We start from the raw sequence: 14,108 nt of genomic DNA, 5'->3' as shown, positions 1-14,108 counted from the left end.
AACTAAAAAATTTAAATCAAAGTGTATGGCGAGACGGGGTTTGATTTGGAAAATTACTGAGCGCAATAATATTTAAACTTGTATATTTGAAACTGAATCTCAATGTTTAATTTGTCGGTGTTGTGTGATTTATGCAACAATTGCTAAAATATCATTTTGGTCTTATTTTTTTAGGTATGATCTTTTTAATGAATATACATTTTTGGGAATTTAGTAAACTAGGCCTGAGTATTTCATGTTAAAGTAAAACGATGTTGACTTAGACTTATTTTTAGCAAATTATTATTTTTATTAGACCCGAAAACTCGTTATCCGCCACTATTCGATAAAGTTTGTATTTCAGTTTATTTGCCACTCCTCTTAGACTTTAAACAACACAATTTCTTCGAGTAATTCATTTGCATTTTATCTCGACAGAGACAAATTCTTGTATTTTTGCTTTGAATAGAAAAAGCCTGATTCATTACATTTCCAATGGCATCCCATTTTTGTGAATAGAGCAAGAAATATTGAACTTATAACGGAATTTTGTTGACCCAACTTGACTCTTTTATCGATATTTTCCACGCCCATAATTAAAAAAAATATATTTATTTTTAAGTCCATTTCTGTCAGTTTATAATTCCTTGTTATAGGGAAATTCTAAATATAAATTTTGGGAATTTTAGCCTTTGTAGTTAGTTAAATATTTCAGTTTTTGCATTTTTAAAAATTGCAGTTATATAATAGGGTGGCGTGACAGTAACTATAAATTACCAATTTTTTGTAAAAAGCTTCGGATATCTTATAACGTACCTTGTGCAAAATTTCATTAATCTATCTTCAATAGTGTTCGAATTATAGAATTAAAAGCAGCTAGATTGGTCAAATCTCGAATCTCTCTCTGGTCGTGAATATTAAGCACAAGCTCGAAAGGCTGGTTTTACTTGTGAGAGAAAATCCCAATACTCAGTTGGCACGATCTCAGGAAAATTAAAAAAAAAAATTGTAACAGCGATTTTTTGATGCAGTTTACTTCTATTTGACTCGTAGATCATGGATCCACAGTAGGGTGGCCAGATGCGCTGATTTAATCAGTACATGTGCTGATTTTTCTTCTATTGTACTGATTTTTAAGAGCCCGAAATCAGTACGTAAAATCTACTGATTTTTTGAGTTTGTACTGATTTTGTACTGATTTTTACATTTAATAAATACTTTTGTAAATTGGTGTAATTGACATTTGCTTGAGGTTTAATGTTCAAAACAATGGTTTTTGACAACTCATACGTGTGAGCACATTGAAAACATTATTAACAAGGTGTCAACTTGCAATTGTTTCGTTTCCTAGGATTTCGCAAAATAACAAACTGTTTGGGTTCAACCCAACCCAACTCCACGATTTGCAGGTTTTACAGGATTTACAGGAAAAGCTGGTTTCGCCATTAATAAATCTTATGAAAGGTGGTGGTGAGTTAATCATATATTAAGTACAATGAGAAGATGACAATAAGAGATAATGTTTTGATTATAATTAAACATCCACTGTCAGTTTGCCAAACTTAACAATGTAAGTTCTAAAAATTTGGAAAAGGAGCAAACTACCCACTCTTGGATATGATATATATAGCTTTGAATGTGAATGTTGTATTTTATAAGCCCAACTAAATATGTTTTAAATTTGTAGCTTAAAATATGCAAACAGATTCTGACTCGAGCTCGTCTTCTACTGAAACTAAATGGGCTACATTTTTTTTTTAATTTTCTCAATTTTTATAAATTTTCTAGAAAGTTTGAGACTTCAACTCACTTGTCTTTTGTTATAGAATTAACCATGATAAAAATATAGTAACGTAAAACCGTTCTCTCAATTCGTCGGCCATGATTTTTTTTTTTGAAGTTTGCCAACATTTTAAAATCATATAAAATTGAGAGTAAAAAAAAGGAATTGTTCAAAGTTTTTGTTGTTTGAGATTGAAAATGAGAATGTGTGTGTGAGTTTGTTTGTAAAATTTTAAAATTAAATTGCTTGCAAACGTCAAGAATTTGAAAAATTCCTCTCAGCGGTTCTACCTTTCTATTTTTTTATCATGGAATTAACTATATTTTTATAAAAAAATTAAATTAAGTAAAGAAAGAAAAAAATTTCAAAACCTGTCAATACATTTTACTACTATTTTCGTGAGCACAGTTGTACATACATACGTTTGTTTTGTTTTAAAGTAATGAATTTTTATATTGATAATACTATATGTATTTAAAGGTCTATTCGTTATTTTTTGTTAAATTAATGGCCTGTTATTTGGTTGTTATATTGTTAATAAATAAAAATACGCTTAAAAATGAGCTGATTTTTATGGCTTTGTAGTGATTTTTGATCCCAACTGTACTGATTATGTCACTATAATATCTGGCCACCCTAATCCACAGTCTTGCCCCTAAATTTCAAGTGGCAACATTCCGCCATCTTGGGTTTAGGTTTTTTTGGGGTTTTTCCAATTTGTAAGCTTATTTTGCATTTTTCGTAAAAAATGGTTTAATACAAATATGTAGAGAATTTACTTTCCCATATTTGTCATATAGAAGGTTTTTTAAAAAATAGCATATTTTACTGTAAAAAAATAGCAAAAACTGCAAAAAAATTTTATATTGTCACAGTTTTCGCCATTTTTTGACAATTTCTGTTGAAAATACATAACATGTTGAAATTCCAAACTTGTAGAGAATTTCATTCTTCACAACTTTTATACTTAAGACAAAAATTAACAATATTTAATAACTTCTTGAATTATTTATTTATTTTATTCTTATCCAAATCTCAAATTTTAAACATTATTACATTTAAAAATTTTAAAAAGAAAGGACTGAAATGCGCAAAGTTAATGAATTTAATTTATTTTAATGAAAACTTTTATTTTTATTTTAGTTCACTCAAAAATGAACTAAAGTATTCGTTTTATTTTTAACTAAAATGTTTTGTTTTCCATATTCAATATTATTAAAAAAGATAAAAATATAATGTTTATTGTACTTGAAAGCTTTTACTTTTAATATCATTTAATGGAAAATGCATTTAAATTTATGTTCGAAAGTTTGATATATTTATGTATTTATTTCTCCTTTTAATTAATACTCAAAAAATTTAACACTAATTATTGGCAAATTTAAGGCTGCTAAATAAAAATATGTAATGTATTAAAGTGTACTTAATCAAAAGTTTTTTATTGTATATTCATGAATTCATTTTATTTTTTGACTTCCAAAGTAGTGGTTTTGGTCCATAATTGGACTAGTATTTTTCTATCTATTTTGAACTAGTATGAGACTGGTATATTTCTGACCGAAATCTGACAATTGCCATCTCGTAGGACATCCCCATGTTAAAAATACCAGTTGATTGCATGGAAAAAAGATAGTTGGGCATGCGGTTCATACTAGTTGTGAGGTAGTTTACAATTAGTACATTTGACTAAAGGGTAGCGATTGACTCCAGAAGTTGGAGGGTACATACAAAAATACATATCTGTGGACTTTTGACAAAACAACCTCTGTGCTTTCTGTGGTGGGAAATTTAGAGTAAATTATAAGGAACTTCCATTTAAAAATTTGATATTTTTATTTAACTTTCATTGAGATGGCATCTTGAACTACTCCTATTAACGACTGAACATAAAAATATCATTCGACAACTCAATGAATTACAGCTTTGAAGAGAAAATGACCTCACTCGAGAGAAGTTGTTTTGTCAAAAGACCACAGATATGTATTTATGTGTGAAAGTACTCGCGAGAATTACGAATCAAGGAAGATGATCAAAAGCAAGACTAAAACAACGATGGTTGCCACTCGCCAACATGTTTTTCTACCAAAATCTCTTAAGAAAAGTTACCAAAAGTTACCAAAATCTTAACTTCTTCACTGAGAAAAAAATATACTGAATAAAACTGCTATATTTCATAACAAATGTGTATATACTTAAAGCCCGTTTCTGTGACTTAATAAATTCAATATTTTTATAATTTGTCAATTTTTGATTATTTATCAAGAACTCCCAGTTCTAGCACAGAAGTTTAAATCTATTCTCTTGATAAATTATCAAGATTTAAAATGCTATTGGCAATTATACTAACTTTTTTTATTAGAAAATATTTTTATTTCAATTAATTGTTGCATGTGCCGTTATTCTCATTTTCGTTGTTGGTGTTTCCGACAGGGTAGGAGTATGATGTAATGTGGAACGATTTTCCATCATCCTTGTAAAATTTGGTTTGGAGACAAACCGGTTTCGACGTTGTGCCAATTTCAGTGTCAGTTTTCGTTCGGAATGTGCCGATATTTGCAACTCACGGAATAATGGCACCCGAACAAAAAAAAAAGTTGCCGGTGCTTTTAACCGTCCGTTTGACTCGTAAAAAAATTTCGAGTAAATTGCGAAAATTGCAATTTTTTTTGCTATTTTTTCGCTTTTTCATAATTTAGTGTACGTGTCAAACGGACCTCAGATTTGGATTCAGTGGGTCGAAATACATGTCGGTAGGTGGGTCCAGTAAAAAGCACGCGACATTTTTTGCCGGAATAATCAAAACGATTTATGGACCTTACCGAAAATTGCCGATGGCCAGTATCGCATTTATCGCAAAAATTCGAAAGTTGTTTTAGAAGTGCAGCCCTTGGTGCTGCCACTGTAATTCAAATATTTCCAGTATTCGAATATGACATGACTCTAATTTTATCGAAGTAATTTTGTAGAAGTGTCAGTAGTACTGCCACTGAAACTCGAAGGGCTTTTATAATTACGCACATGCAAAACATAATTCATTTCTTTCTTGTAATGCAAATAGATATTTAGTTGCAAAAGTTACCAAAATGAAATAAAAGTTACCAAGTTACCAAACCGTTTAAAAGTTACCACTTTTGGTAGAAAGTTACCAATTGTGGCAACCATTAAAACTACCCCGAACTTACTGTTTACAGCAACAGCAAATTTTTCTTAACTGGTTTGCTTCGGCTGATTGTGTAAGCAAAAACAAACTGCGATGTAAACAAAAGCAAATGATGTCATGTCTCCTTTTGCATTTACTGTTTTCTGTCGTTGGTTTACTTTTCTTAAGTCGCAGCGAAGCAATTGCATATGCATTGAAAATGATCAAGGGCTGCTTGCTTCAAAAAGCAAAAAAGTGTTGCTTATGCTATTTGGCAGTCAGCAATTCAAACCCTGTTCTGAACGCTTTTGAGTTGTGAACTCAACTTCAACTTTAGTTCAGAACTAGAACCAGTGTTGCCAGAACATTTTGGGCCGAGCGGCTAAATTGGCAAAAAAAACGCTAAAAACGGCTAAAATGTTTCAACTAAAATTCACATGTTTAATTTAAATAAATCGCAAGTAGCAAGACTAGTAAATTCATTAAATTATTTTTGGTTAACAAAGGTTATACGTAGCTAAGCTTTGCATTACATGTCATATTTGTATTACTTTAATATATACAAGTATTTTTTAAGCAAAAACACAACCGCCTTTAATTCTCATATAAAAATTTAAGAGTACGGTTAATTTCTTCATGATCTAATGATAATAATATAAAGCAAATTAGTATGGGACCACCCTTAAAAAAAGAAGTATCGAAATCGGTTCAAGGGTCCAAAGTTATGCGGAAAATACGCTGACGAATTGATAACTTTTTTTGAAATCGGTTAAAAGAGATGAATTACAAACTTATGGCGTTTTCTTTTCCATAAAAAAATGTTACCCTATTATATTGGAGCATTTGCATACTCATCGTCCTGCAAAATTTCTGTATTAGGAGACAGTATTGCCGTTATATTTTGAGAAATAAACACGGAAACCTGTGAAAGGGCTGAAGAAAACGATATTAATTTATATCGAACAAGCCGGTCCGGCACGGAGTTTAATTTTTTAAGTTTTTAACAATTAAACTATTTAATTTCATTTTGATGTCCATATATTCGAAACGTTCCCGTTGTTAGTGACCTACTCACACTCTTCAGTGTCTGTCAGAGAGCAATAAATTAGTTGGCACCATGATAAAACTATTCGTAGCTATTGGGCACCTTCAGAAGGCGCAACAGCTCAGTAACTGTTGCGAGTGAATCTTCTGAACGCGTTGTTGTGTACTTCTGATCACCTCAACAGTTGAGTGTTAGATCATCGTAATATTTTTCTGATCATTTGAGACAACATAATCAAGCCGTTCAGAAGACGCATAACGTCGCTCACTAATCACTGATTTTTTAGCAACGGTTGCGCTCAACTGCGCCTTCTGAACACACCCCTTGTCTTTCCAGAGAGTTTTGCTTCACATAGAAATTCGTGCTCTTTTATTTTCATTTTGGTCTTGGTCTTTCAATGTTGGTTCTTAAACTTTATACTTTAAGTTGGCTTTGCTTTTGGTTTTTGCTCAATTTAATTTTTGTAATTTTCAAACAACACAATTGAAAAAAGTTAGGAATTGAAATTGTAAATATGTTTCATAATTCAATGCCCTGCAAACCAAAGTTCCCGAAATATTGGCGAAATCTTTAGGAGTTTCTCATTTCTGTAACGATTTTTTTACGAATCTTCAAGGAAAATTGTATGAAGTGGTTAACACGAACTCGTTCAGATATTTCTGTATGAAAAAGAAAAAAAATCTGAAAAAATTCTGCAAGAAATTCTTCACATTGCAGCATTATTTTCATTGTTTTACCGATTTTCTTCCGAAATTTCATAGAAAAATCGAAAATTTAGAAAATTCGGCAAAAAATCGGATGAGATCTTTACGAATTCTTTAAAATTTATCTACAGTTCAGAATACTCCGAAAAAATGGTTTGCAGGGTGTTCGTTTAAAAAATACATAACTACATATGCATGGTGCTTGAAAATATCCTTTTTCCCTTGCAAATCGTGAAGTCCTGCAACAGGCTTGATGATGTTTTGTAATTGGGGAAGATAAGATTCGTTATTTTAAGTGTTGCGAATACAACTTACCACTTAAATTTAAGACATTGAAAATAAAAATCATTAAAATCGACCCAGTATTTTAAGACTTTTCGGATTAGAATCTTTCAATTTTATATAACACAGTCCAACATACAAATTTTCTCCGAGAAAAGGCTGGCAGCCATTTCTAATAGATTTTGGGTAGCCGAATTTGTAAAAAGGGAGACTTATATGTACATATACTTGAATTTTAAGAAAATAAGGCCAAATCAAAAACCGGCTAAGAAATCGGCTGCCGGCTGAACCGAATTTTCTCCGGCTGTTTGCTATCGCAACCGGCAAAATCTAGCCGGAAAACGGCTAAACTGGCAATACTGAATAGAACGATGAATCCGCACTTAAAGGTAGAATTTTTCGAAAATTCTGGTGCCAAATTCCCTTGACAAAGTATTAAATATAAATAATTTAGAAAATCTTTTTTTTTTTACTGTAAATTTTTATCGAGTACAGAGGATTCTAAAGTTAAGATAAATTCAATGGCGTGTATTCATAGTCCAGCAACTAAGTCGAAACTAACAAAGTTGCAACTTAAATTTAAGTACCAACTTAAAATTTACCTCTATTCATAGTCGCATTTCAGACTTCTACTAAGTAGTTTCGACTTAGTTTAGGATATTAGCAAAACGAGTGTTAAAATGTATCGATTTTTCTTTACGATATTTTGGAAAAATTACATTTTTATTAAATAATGTCAAGTTTGATCATCCGTTTATGTAATTTTTATTTTCATTGCATGATTATGCAAAATAATAAAGTATCATTTTTTTGTTAATTGTGTGAAATAGCCAGAACAACCGCAGTGATGTGAAGTCGATGTTTATCGAAAGCATGCTGTGAAACATACAAATAGTAGATATCAAAATGTTCTGCACAAATTTACTTTAAAAGAACTAGCGTGAAACTGACTTATTATTTGAGAATTTATCTAAATTATTCCAATTATAAAATTGTGATGTAGCTTTATTCGAATTGTAATACGCATTTGATTTCATCTTCCGATTAAAATGGATCGATCTTTGTAAATTTTAATTGGAGATTATTCAATATTATCAAAATCACCCTCTACCAACTTAATTTTTTACATATTTCGTCTGTTTTCCCTTAATTTGATAAAATACTTCTTCCTAGTTACGACTTAGTTGCAGCTCCAGCCGAAACAAAATTTTAAGTTGGTACTTAGCCAGAAAAGTCGAAACTAAGGCGACTATGAATAGCTTTAGTTGTGACTTAGAATAGTTTCGACTTAGTTGAGTACTAAATATGACTATGAATATGCGCCAATACCTTTCATGAAGAAGAAATGGTAAAATAACTTTCCTCTGATCTTTGTAATTATAAGAAGAGGTAGACCTATAACTTTTTTACCAAAGTGACCAGGACGAGGATCTAAGTAATTTTAGCCATGCCCGTCAGTCCTTTCGTCCGTTTCTTTCGGCCCAAATGGTCCCTCCGTTTTAGAGATATCTGGCACAAATTCGGTAGACAGATGTGTTTTTATAATGGATTAATCGGAACCGACAAAATCAGACCACTATAACATATTGTTCCCATGCAACTGATTGTACAGATATGAGATTTGCTTCTTTATAACTATTCATTTAGACAGCTAGAACAGTGAAAACTTCTGGGCTGTTTGCTTAACAATGATAAATTATCATCTATGTACTAAGAATATCGTCGAGATCGTTACTGTATAAGCAAAATTTTTTTATATTCATATTAGGTATGAAGCCTTCGGCAAAACGAACAAAAAAATTGATTGCTTCGAATAGTGTATTTTAGTTTTTGTGTGGAAGTGTGAACACCTGCCTAGTTATCTGATTATCTGGATTAATTTTCAACGTTTAAATCAAACTAGCATGGCTATCAGCGTTGCCACAGACAATTTTTTTCCCTATCAAAATTTCCTACCATAACCAAGCAAAACCTACCAAACATATTTTTGTGTTTTAATATTTTTTTCAAGGTCAAGTTTATTAAAAATGTAGACAACTTAACATTTCTTCTTCTTTTTTGGCGCTGTAACCGCCTATGCGATTTTGGCCGAGTTCAGCAAAGCATGCCAGTCGTTTCTCCTCTGTGCCAACTGACGCCAATTAGAAACGCCAAGTGAAGCCAAGTCCTTCTCCACCTGATTTTTCCATCGCAGTTGGGGCCTCCCTCTTCCTCTGCTACCGCCAGCGGGTTCCGAATTGAATACTTTCAGAGCTGGAGCGTCGGTGTCCATTCGAACGGATTGACCTAGCCAGCGGAGCCGCTGTATTTTAATTTGCTGCACTATGTCCATATCGTTGTAAAGCTCATACAGCTCATCGTTCCATCGTCTGCGGTACTCACCGTCGCCAACGCGTAAAGGCCCGTAAATCTTCCGCAAAATCTTTCTCTCAACTTAACATTTAGTAAAACTAAAACACAGCTAGTGCAATAAAGACAAATTAACTGCGTATAACGATTCATTTTACTGTACAGACTTATCCAAATGAATGTCTCTTTCCACATACGTACATATCGTCACTAGATATGAATAAAGACGCGAGCTCAAAAGTTGACAGCGAAAAAAGACGCGTAAAAAAATTTCGGCGAAGAAAGACCCTTAACATAGGTGACGGCAAAGAAAGACGCATAAACTTATTTTCGCGTTCAACTATGTTTATGAGTGTAACAGTATACGAATTCCCCAAAGAGTTTTTCCGGAATGATGTTGAATCCATGTTTACGCGTCTTTTTTCGCATTTTTTTCACGCGTCCTTTTTCGCCGTCAAATCACCCGAGCGTCTTTATTCATGTCTAGTGACGATATTATTATTATTACGTCGGAGATACCCGCGCTGCGACCTAAGAAGATATATTGTGCTAAATCCTTATTAGGCATGTTTTATTCAACCATCACAAGCAAATAGCTAAATCTTGGTCAAATAAAACGAAATTAGCTTATTTCCTATGTTAGTCTAATTTTGACAGTTGTTTGACTGCAAATAGTGTCAAAGTAAGTTTTTGCCTCTTTCTGATTGGCTGAAGGAGAAAATTTCTGATGCTGAATGGCAATGCCTCTTGTTCAATATACAAGCCAAGATAGCTTTTCATAAGCCAATATAATTATGTGGGGTCAGTCCTCCATACAAAATAAGCTAATAGCTTAAATTTCTGGACAAATAAAACACGGCTATTGTAGTCACTTCAACCTTAGGCTATTTAAAAAGCGCAGCACTTTGGATGATCCCATGTTCCAAATTTTAGATGAAGAAGACAATCGTTCTCCAATGTATATCAATCTACGTTTCATGCTTCGTGGACATATACTCTGGGGCTTCCTTCACCAGTCCACAAAACCTACAGTCCGTCTCTACAGAGAGACCCTTTAATTCAAACGGTACGTTAACTTGCAGTGTGCTATCAGGTAGCCAGTAAGAGTTCTAAGTTCAAGGTGTCTTTCGGAGTTCTCCCTGGAAAGAGTTATGCATCTCTTTGATTTTCTTATTCCTTTTGACTTTCGCCAGTGGGCAGCAATTTGAGATTATTCCCAGCTAGCTCCTAAGTTGGTCTGTAGTGTATCATTTGGATGTCCCGCAGAAAGGCTGGGGACCATGCAAACGCATTTGGGCTCCACGCTTTGCACGTTTTGGCCTTCAAACCCTTCATGTCCTTGAACCTTCCACAGTGTTACGCTGTTGTGGGCTCCCAGGTGGTTCAAGAGTTCACAAGCCTTGATGCCGATTTAAAAGACTCTAAGGCTTTTAGCGCTGCCTGAATATCTGACATAATATTTATTCTGACCTCATTTTCCTTCTACGATGACATTCACGAACACAGACTTCGATTGCGAAAACCTCCGCCTGGAATATGGTTGGGTACGATCGCATTGGCAGACTTTTCTGGAATCTTGGTCCAAGTACTATACTTTATGATATATGGATGGCCGTATTGTATATTGGTACAAATAAATATACTTAGGAATCAGGTATATTTACATGTTTGCGGCCGCCGTTGTACAAACGCACCGGTGAAATATTCGTGTAAAAAAGGTCGCTGAAATGTTTGCGAGATACATATTTTCTATTTTTCGCAAATAACTATTACTCATTGTCTCAAAACCTACCAAAATCCAATCAAGCCTACCAACCTACCAAATGAGAAAAAACCTACCAGCTTTGGTAGGAAAAGCACATGTGTGGCAACACTGATGGCTGTATATATATTTCATGGACGCTCTAGTATGCATGCATTTGTATATACATACAAACATACATATGCATGCCGTTATTCTATATAATTTCGCAGTTATTTTAATTTCTTTTTTGTTTTAAACGCACAGAAATGCATTTCACATGTATGTATGCATGCAACTCTAAAATGTTCATGCTTACACACATAAATATGTGATTATAAGTTCCCAATACTTACGAGTACATAACTGCAGTGTGTGCAAATGAAAGCTGTGAAGATAGTGGCAAAAATTCCAAGCACAATGCCTGAGTACATGAAGGCGATGGGCATAGACAGGATGCCAGTACCCAAAGAAGCCTTCAGCAGATGCGTGAGCGTTTCGTTATCACTATAAAAATACATATAAAGTAAATAGAAACAGTTAATTACGATACGTGGGGTATAAACCTAAAAAGCTATGGCACTCACGTTGTAGGATGCTCCACCTTGCGTTCTGCGAAAGGATCGAAGTCTGGAGACGACAGCGCCTGTTCAACATCTTTACGCGGTTGGATTTTGTATCTGGAAATGATGAAACATTAAAACATTACATATTTTTAAATTTATTTTAAATATTATTTTATTATTTTATTTATAGAGAAAAACACTTGCATACATACATACATTGTCATACATTTTTCAATTTATAAACCTTTTTTAAAGCTACTTTATTTTTTATGAATAAGGCTATTAACATTAGGTTAAACTTTAGCAGATAAAGCACTGCCCGCACCTCAGTTCGAGCGTTGGTACTTCCACTTTCTTTGCGCCACTCATATTTTCTACCAAATAGATTAAATTTAAGATTATTTTTTCTCACAAGCGATTCAGTTTTATAAAATTATATCGGTCAACTCCTTGGTTGGTTATGCGCTTCTTTTTCTGTCAGTTGTAACTGCCGCTGTTCCGTTCCATACACAAAGTGTTGCTACCAATCGCGTCCCAATCAATCACTCGAATGTAACTAAACAAGCAAAGTAAAAAACATGGTGCTGTCTGCAATTGTTTTATAGTGAAATTATATAGCTGCAATTTGTGGGCTTTGTCGTCTTGCTTGGTGGTGCTTTTGCGGCTGCGGCTTCAAGAAATGTGCAACATCTGCAAAAAAAATCGCGCTAATGACGCTTAACTGCCGGCTGCCGTCGAATTGCATTACCCACTGCAATTGCTGGATGTCGACGGCGTTGGCGTAACTACTGTGGCGGTAGCTCGGCCATTCGCTTCAGCTCGAATTCAATATGGTCAAATACCATAGATGAGCAAAATGATACCATTGCATGCATTCATACTTACATACTTGCATACATACATCTGGACTGACTAAGTGACGCTCTGGAAAGTGAATTCCATTGCAACAACAAGGAAAATACAAAGAAACATAAAACGTACACCTCTGCTGTAGAAGAAAACATACAGTGCTCTCTCGTTTTTTATAAATTTTATTTATTTAATTTTATCGGCGAACTCGCAATAAACAAATCGAATTTTGGGGAGAATACTATGTTTGATTTATATAGGTACATACATAGTTATATACATACACCCCGCGACAAAAGATAGCTCATCAACATTTTTACCAGTTTTGACTACGTTTCTTTTGCTTTTTTTAAGGTTCATTATTTTGATATAAAACAAGTAAGAAAGTCTAAGTTCGGGCGGAGCCGAACATTAAATACCCGGCGCAAGTATTAAATATATGTTTTCCACCTTTCCGAAAGCTACCGCTACATGATAAGGGAGTGTATAAATATTAAGTAAACTAGCATCCTTAAATTTCGAAATATTGAAATTTCAAGCATTTCTGAAATTTACCGTTATATGAAAAGCGGCCGTAATTTTAGTCCGATTTCAATAATTTTCAGCGGTTTGCTTTTATGTGGCAAGCACAATAAAAATACCGAGTTTGGTACAAATTGCTAGAACTGTTACCGATATACATAAATGTGATCATAATTGGGCGGTGCCACGCCCATTTTCCAAACTTTTATCATAAGCGTATTTCCTGATAAAGAATTGTTGCAACCGTCAATTTTGAATAAATTAGCTTTAATATTTACTGATTTATCGAGGATTTCGTATTTCTCGAAATTACCGTTATATGGGATGTGGGCGTGGTTATTGTCCGATTTTAAAAATTTTCGGCCATTTGGAATGCTGTACCAAGGTCAACAACTGTGCCAAGTTTGGAAGAAATTGGTGCAGCGGTTTCCAAAATATACACATGTAACTATAAGTGGGCGTGGCTACGCCCATTTTTCAAAAATTTTTAATATTCTTATTTCTCGTCTAAAAGCTATTCTAAATGTCAATTTTGAGTGAATTATCTTCAGTAGTTACTAAAATATCGCAGTTTTCGTATTTCTGAAAATTACCGTTATATGGGAGGTAGGCGTGGTTATTGTCCGATTTCGCCCATTTTCAATACCATCCGTCCCACGCCCAATAGAAGTGCATGTACGAAGTTTCGTTAAGGTATCTCAATTTTTACTCGAGTTATCGTGTGCACAGACGGACGGACGGACGGACGGACGGACGGACGGACGGACGGACGGACGGACAGACAGTCACCGCTTAATCGATTTCTCTTTTCATTCTGATCATTTATGTATACATTTGTCTATATCTATCTCGATTCGTTTTGCCTGTTACAAACAACCGTTATGTGAACAAAGTTATAATACCCTTGTGCACAAGTGCGCTCGGGTATAAACATAGCTCTTTATCTAACAAATACCACATAAATCTAAATTTCAGACTTTGTACAAAAATTATAAAAATTCCACAAACTTTTAATCCCAATTCCAAGCATTTTAATTTTAATTTCTAGAATAATTTTTGGTATGCAGTTTTATAGCTTATTCTAGTATAATAAAGTGCAAGTTTGAAGTTGCTAAAAAATCGCGTTGCTTTTTGATAATTTTTTTCTTC

The 14,108-nt window shown here is 33.7% G+C and overlaps 1 protein-coding gene across 2 annotated transcripts in view; it reads right to left on the bottom strand.

The window, feature by feature from the left end:
* Nucleotides 1-14,108, bottom strand: part of LOC118749306 (proton-coupled amino acid transporter-like protein pathetic) — a 202,769-nt gene that overhangs the window by 110,681 nt on the left and 77,980 nt on the right. Inside the window, exons 1-3 of one of the 2 annotated variants that reach the window (XM_036484104.1) lie at nucleotides 11,914-12,274; nucleotides 11,610-11,702; nucleotides 11,379-11,529 (exon numbers count right to left, since the gene is read on the bottom strand). In XM_036484104.1, the coding sequence (XP_036339997.1) occupies nucleotides 11,379-11,529; nucleotides 11,610-11,702; nucleotides 11,914-11,957 (288 nt within the window). In that variant the 5' untranslated portion in view covers nucleotides 11,958-12,274. Of the gene's footprint in view, nucleotides 1-11,378; nucleotides 11,530-11,609; nucleotides 11,703-11,913; nucleotides 12,275-14,108 lie in introns of those variants that run through there. The other variant, XM_036484103.1, reaches the window with a different exon arrangement.

This window comes from Rhagoletis pomonella, unplaced genomic scaffold, assembly GCF_013731165.1.
Source record: "Rhagoletis pomonella isolate Grant_MI unplaced genomic scaffold, Rhpom_1.0 Rhpom_scaffold_00014, whole genome shotgun sequence".
NCBI classification, from domain to species: domain Eukaryota; kingdom Metazoa; phylum Arthropoda; class Insecta; order Diptera; family Tephritidae; genus Rhagoletis; species Rhagoletis pomonella.
This window is presented reverse-complemented; position numbering and strand designations above follow the sequence as displayed.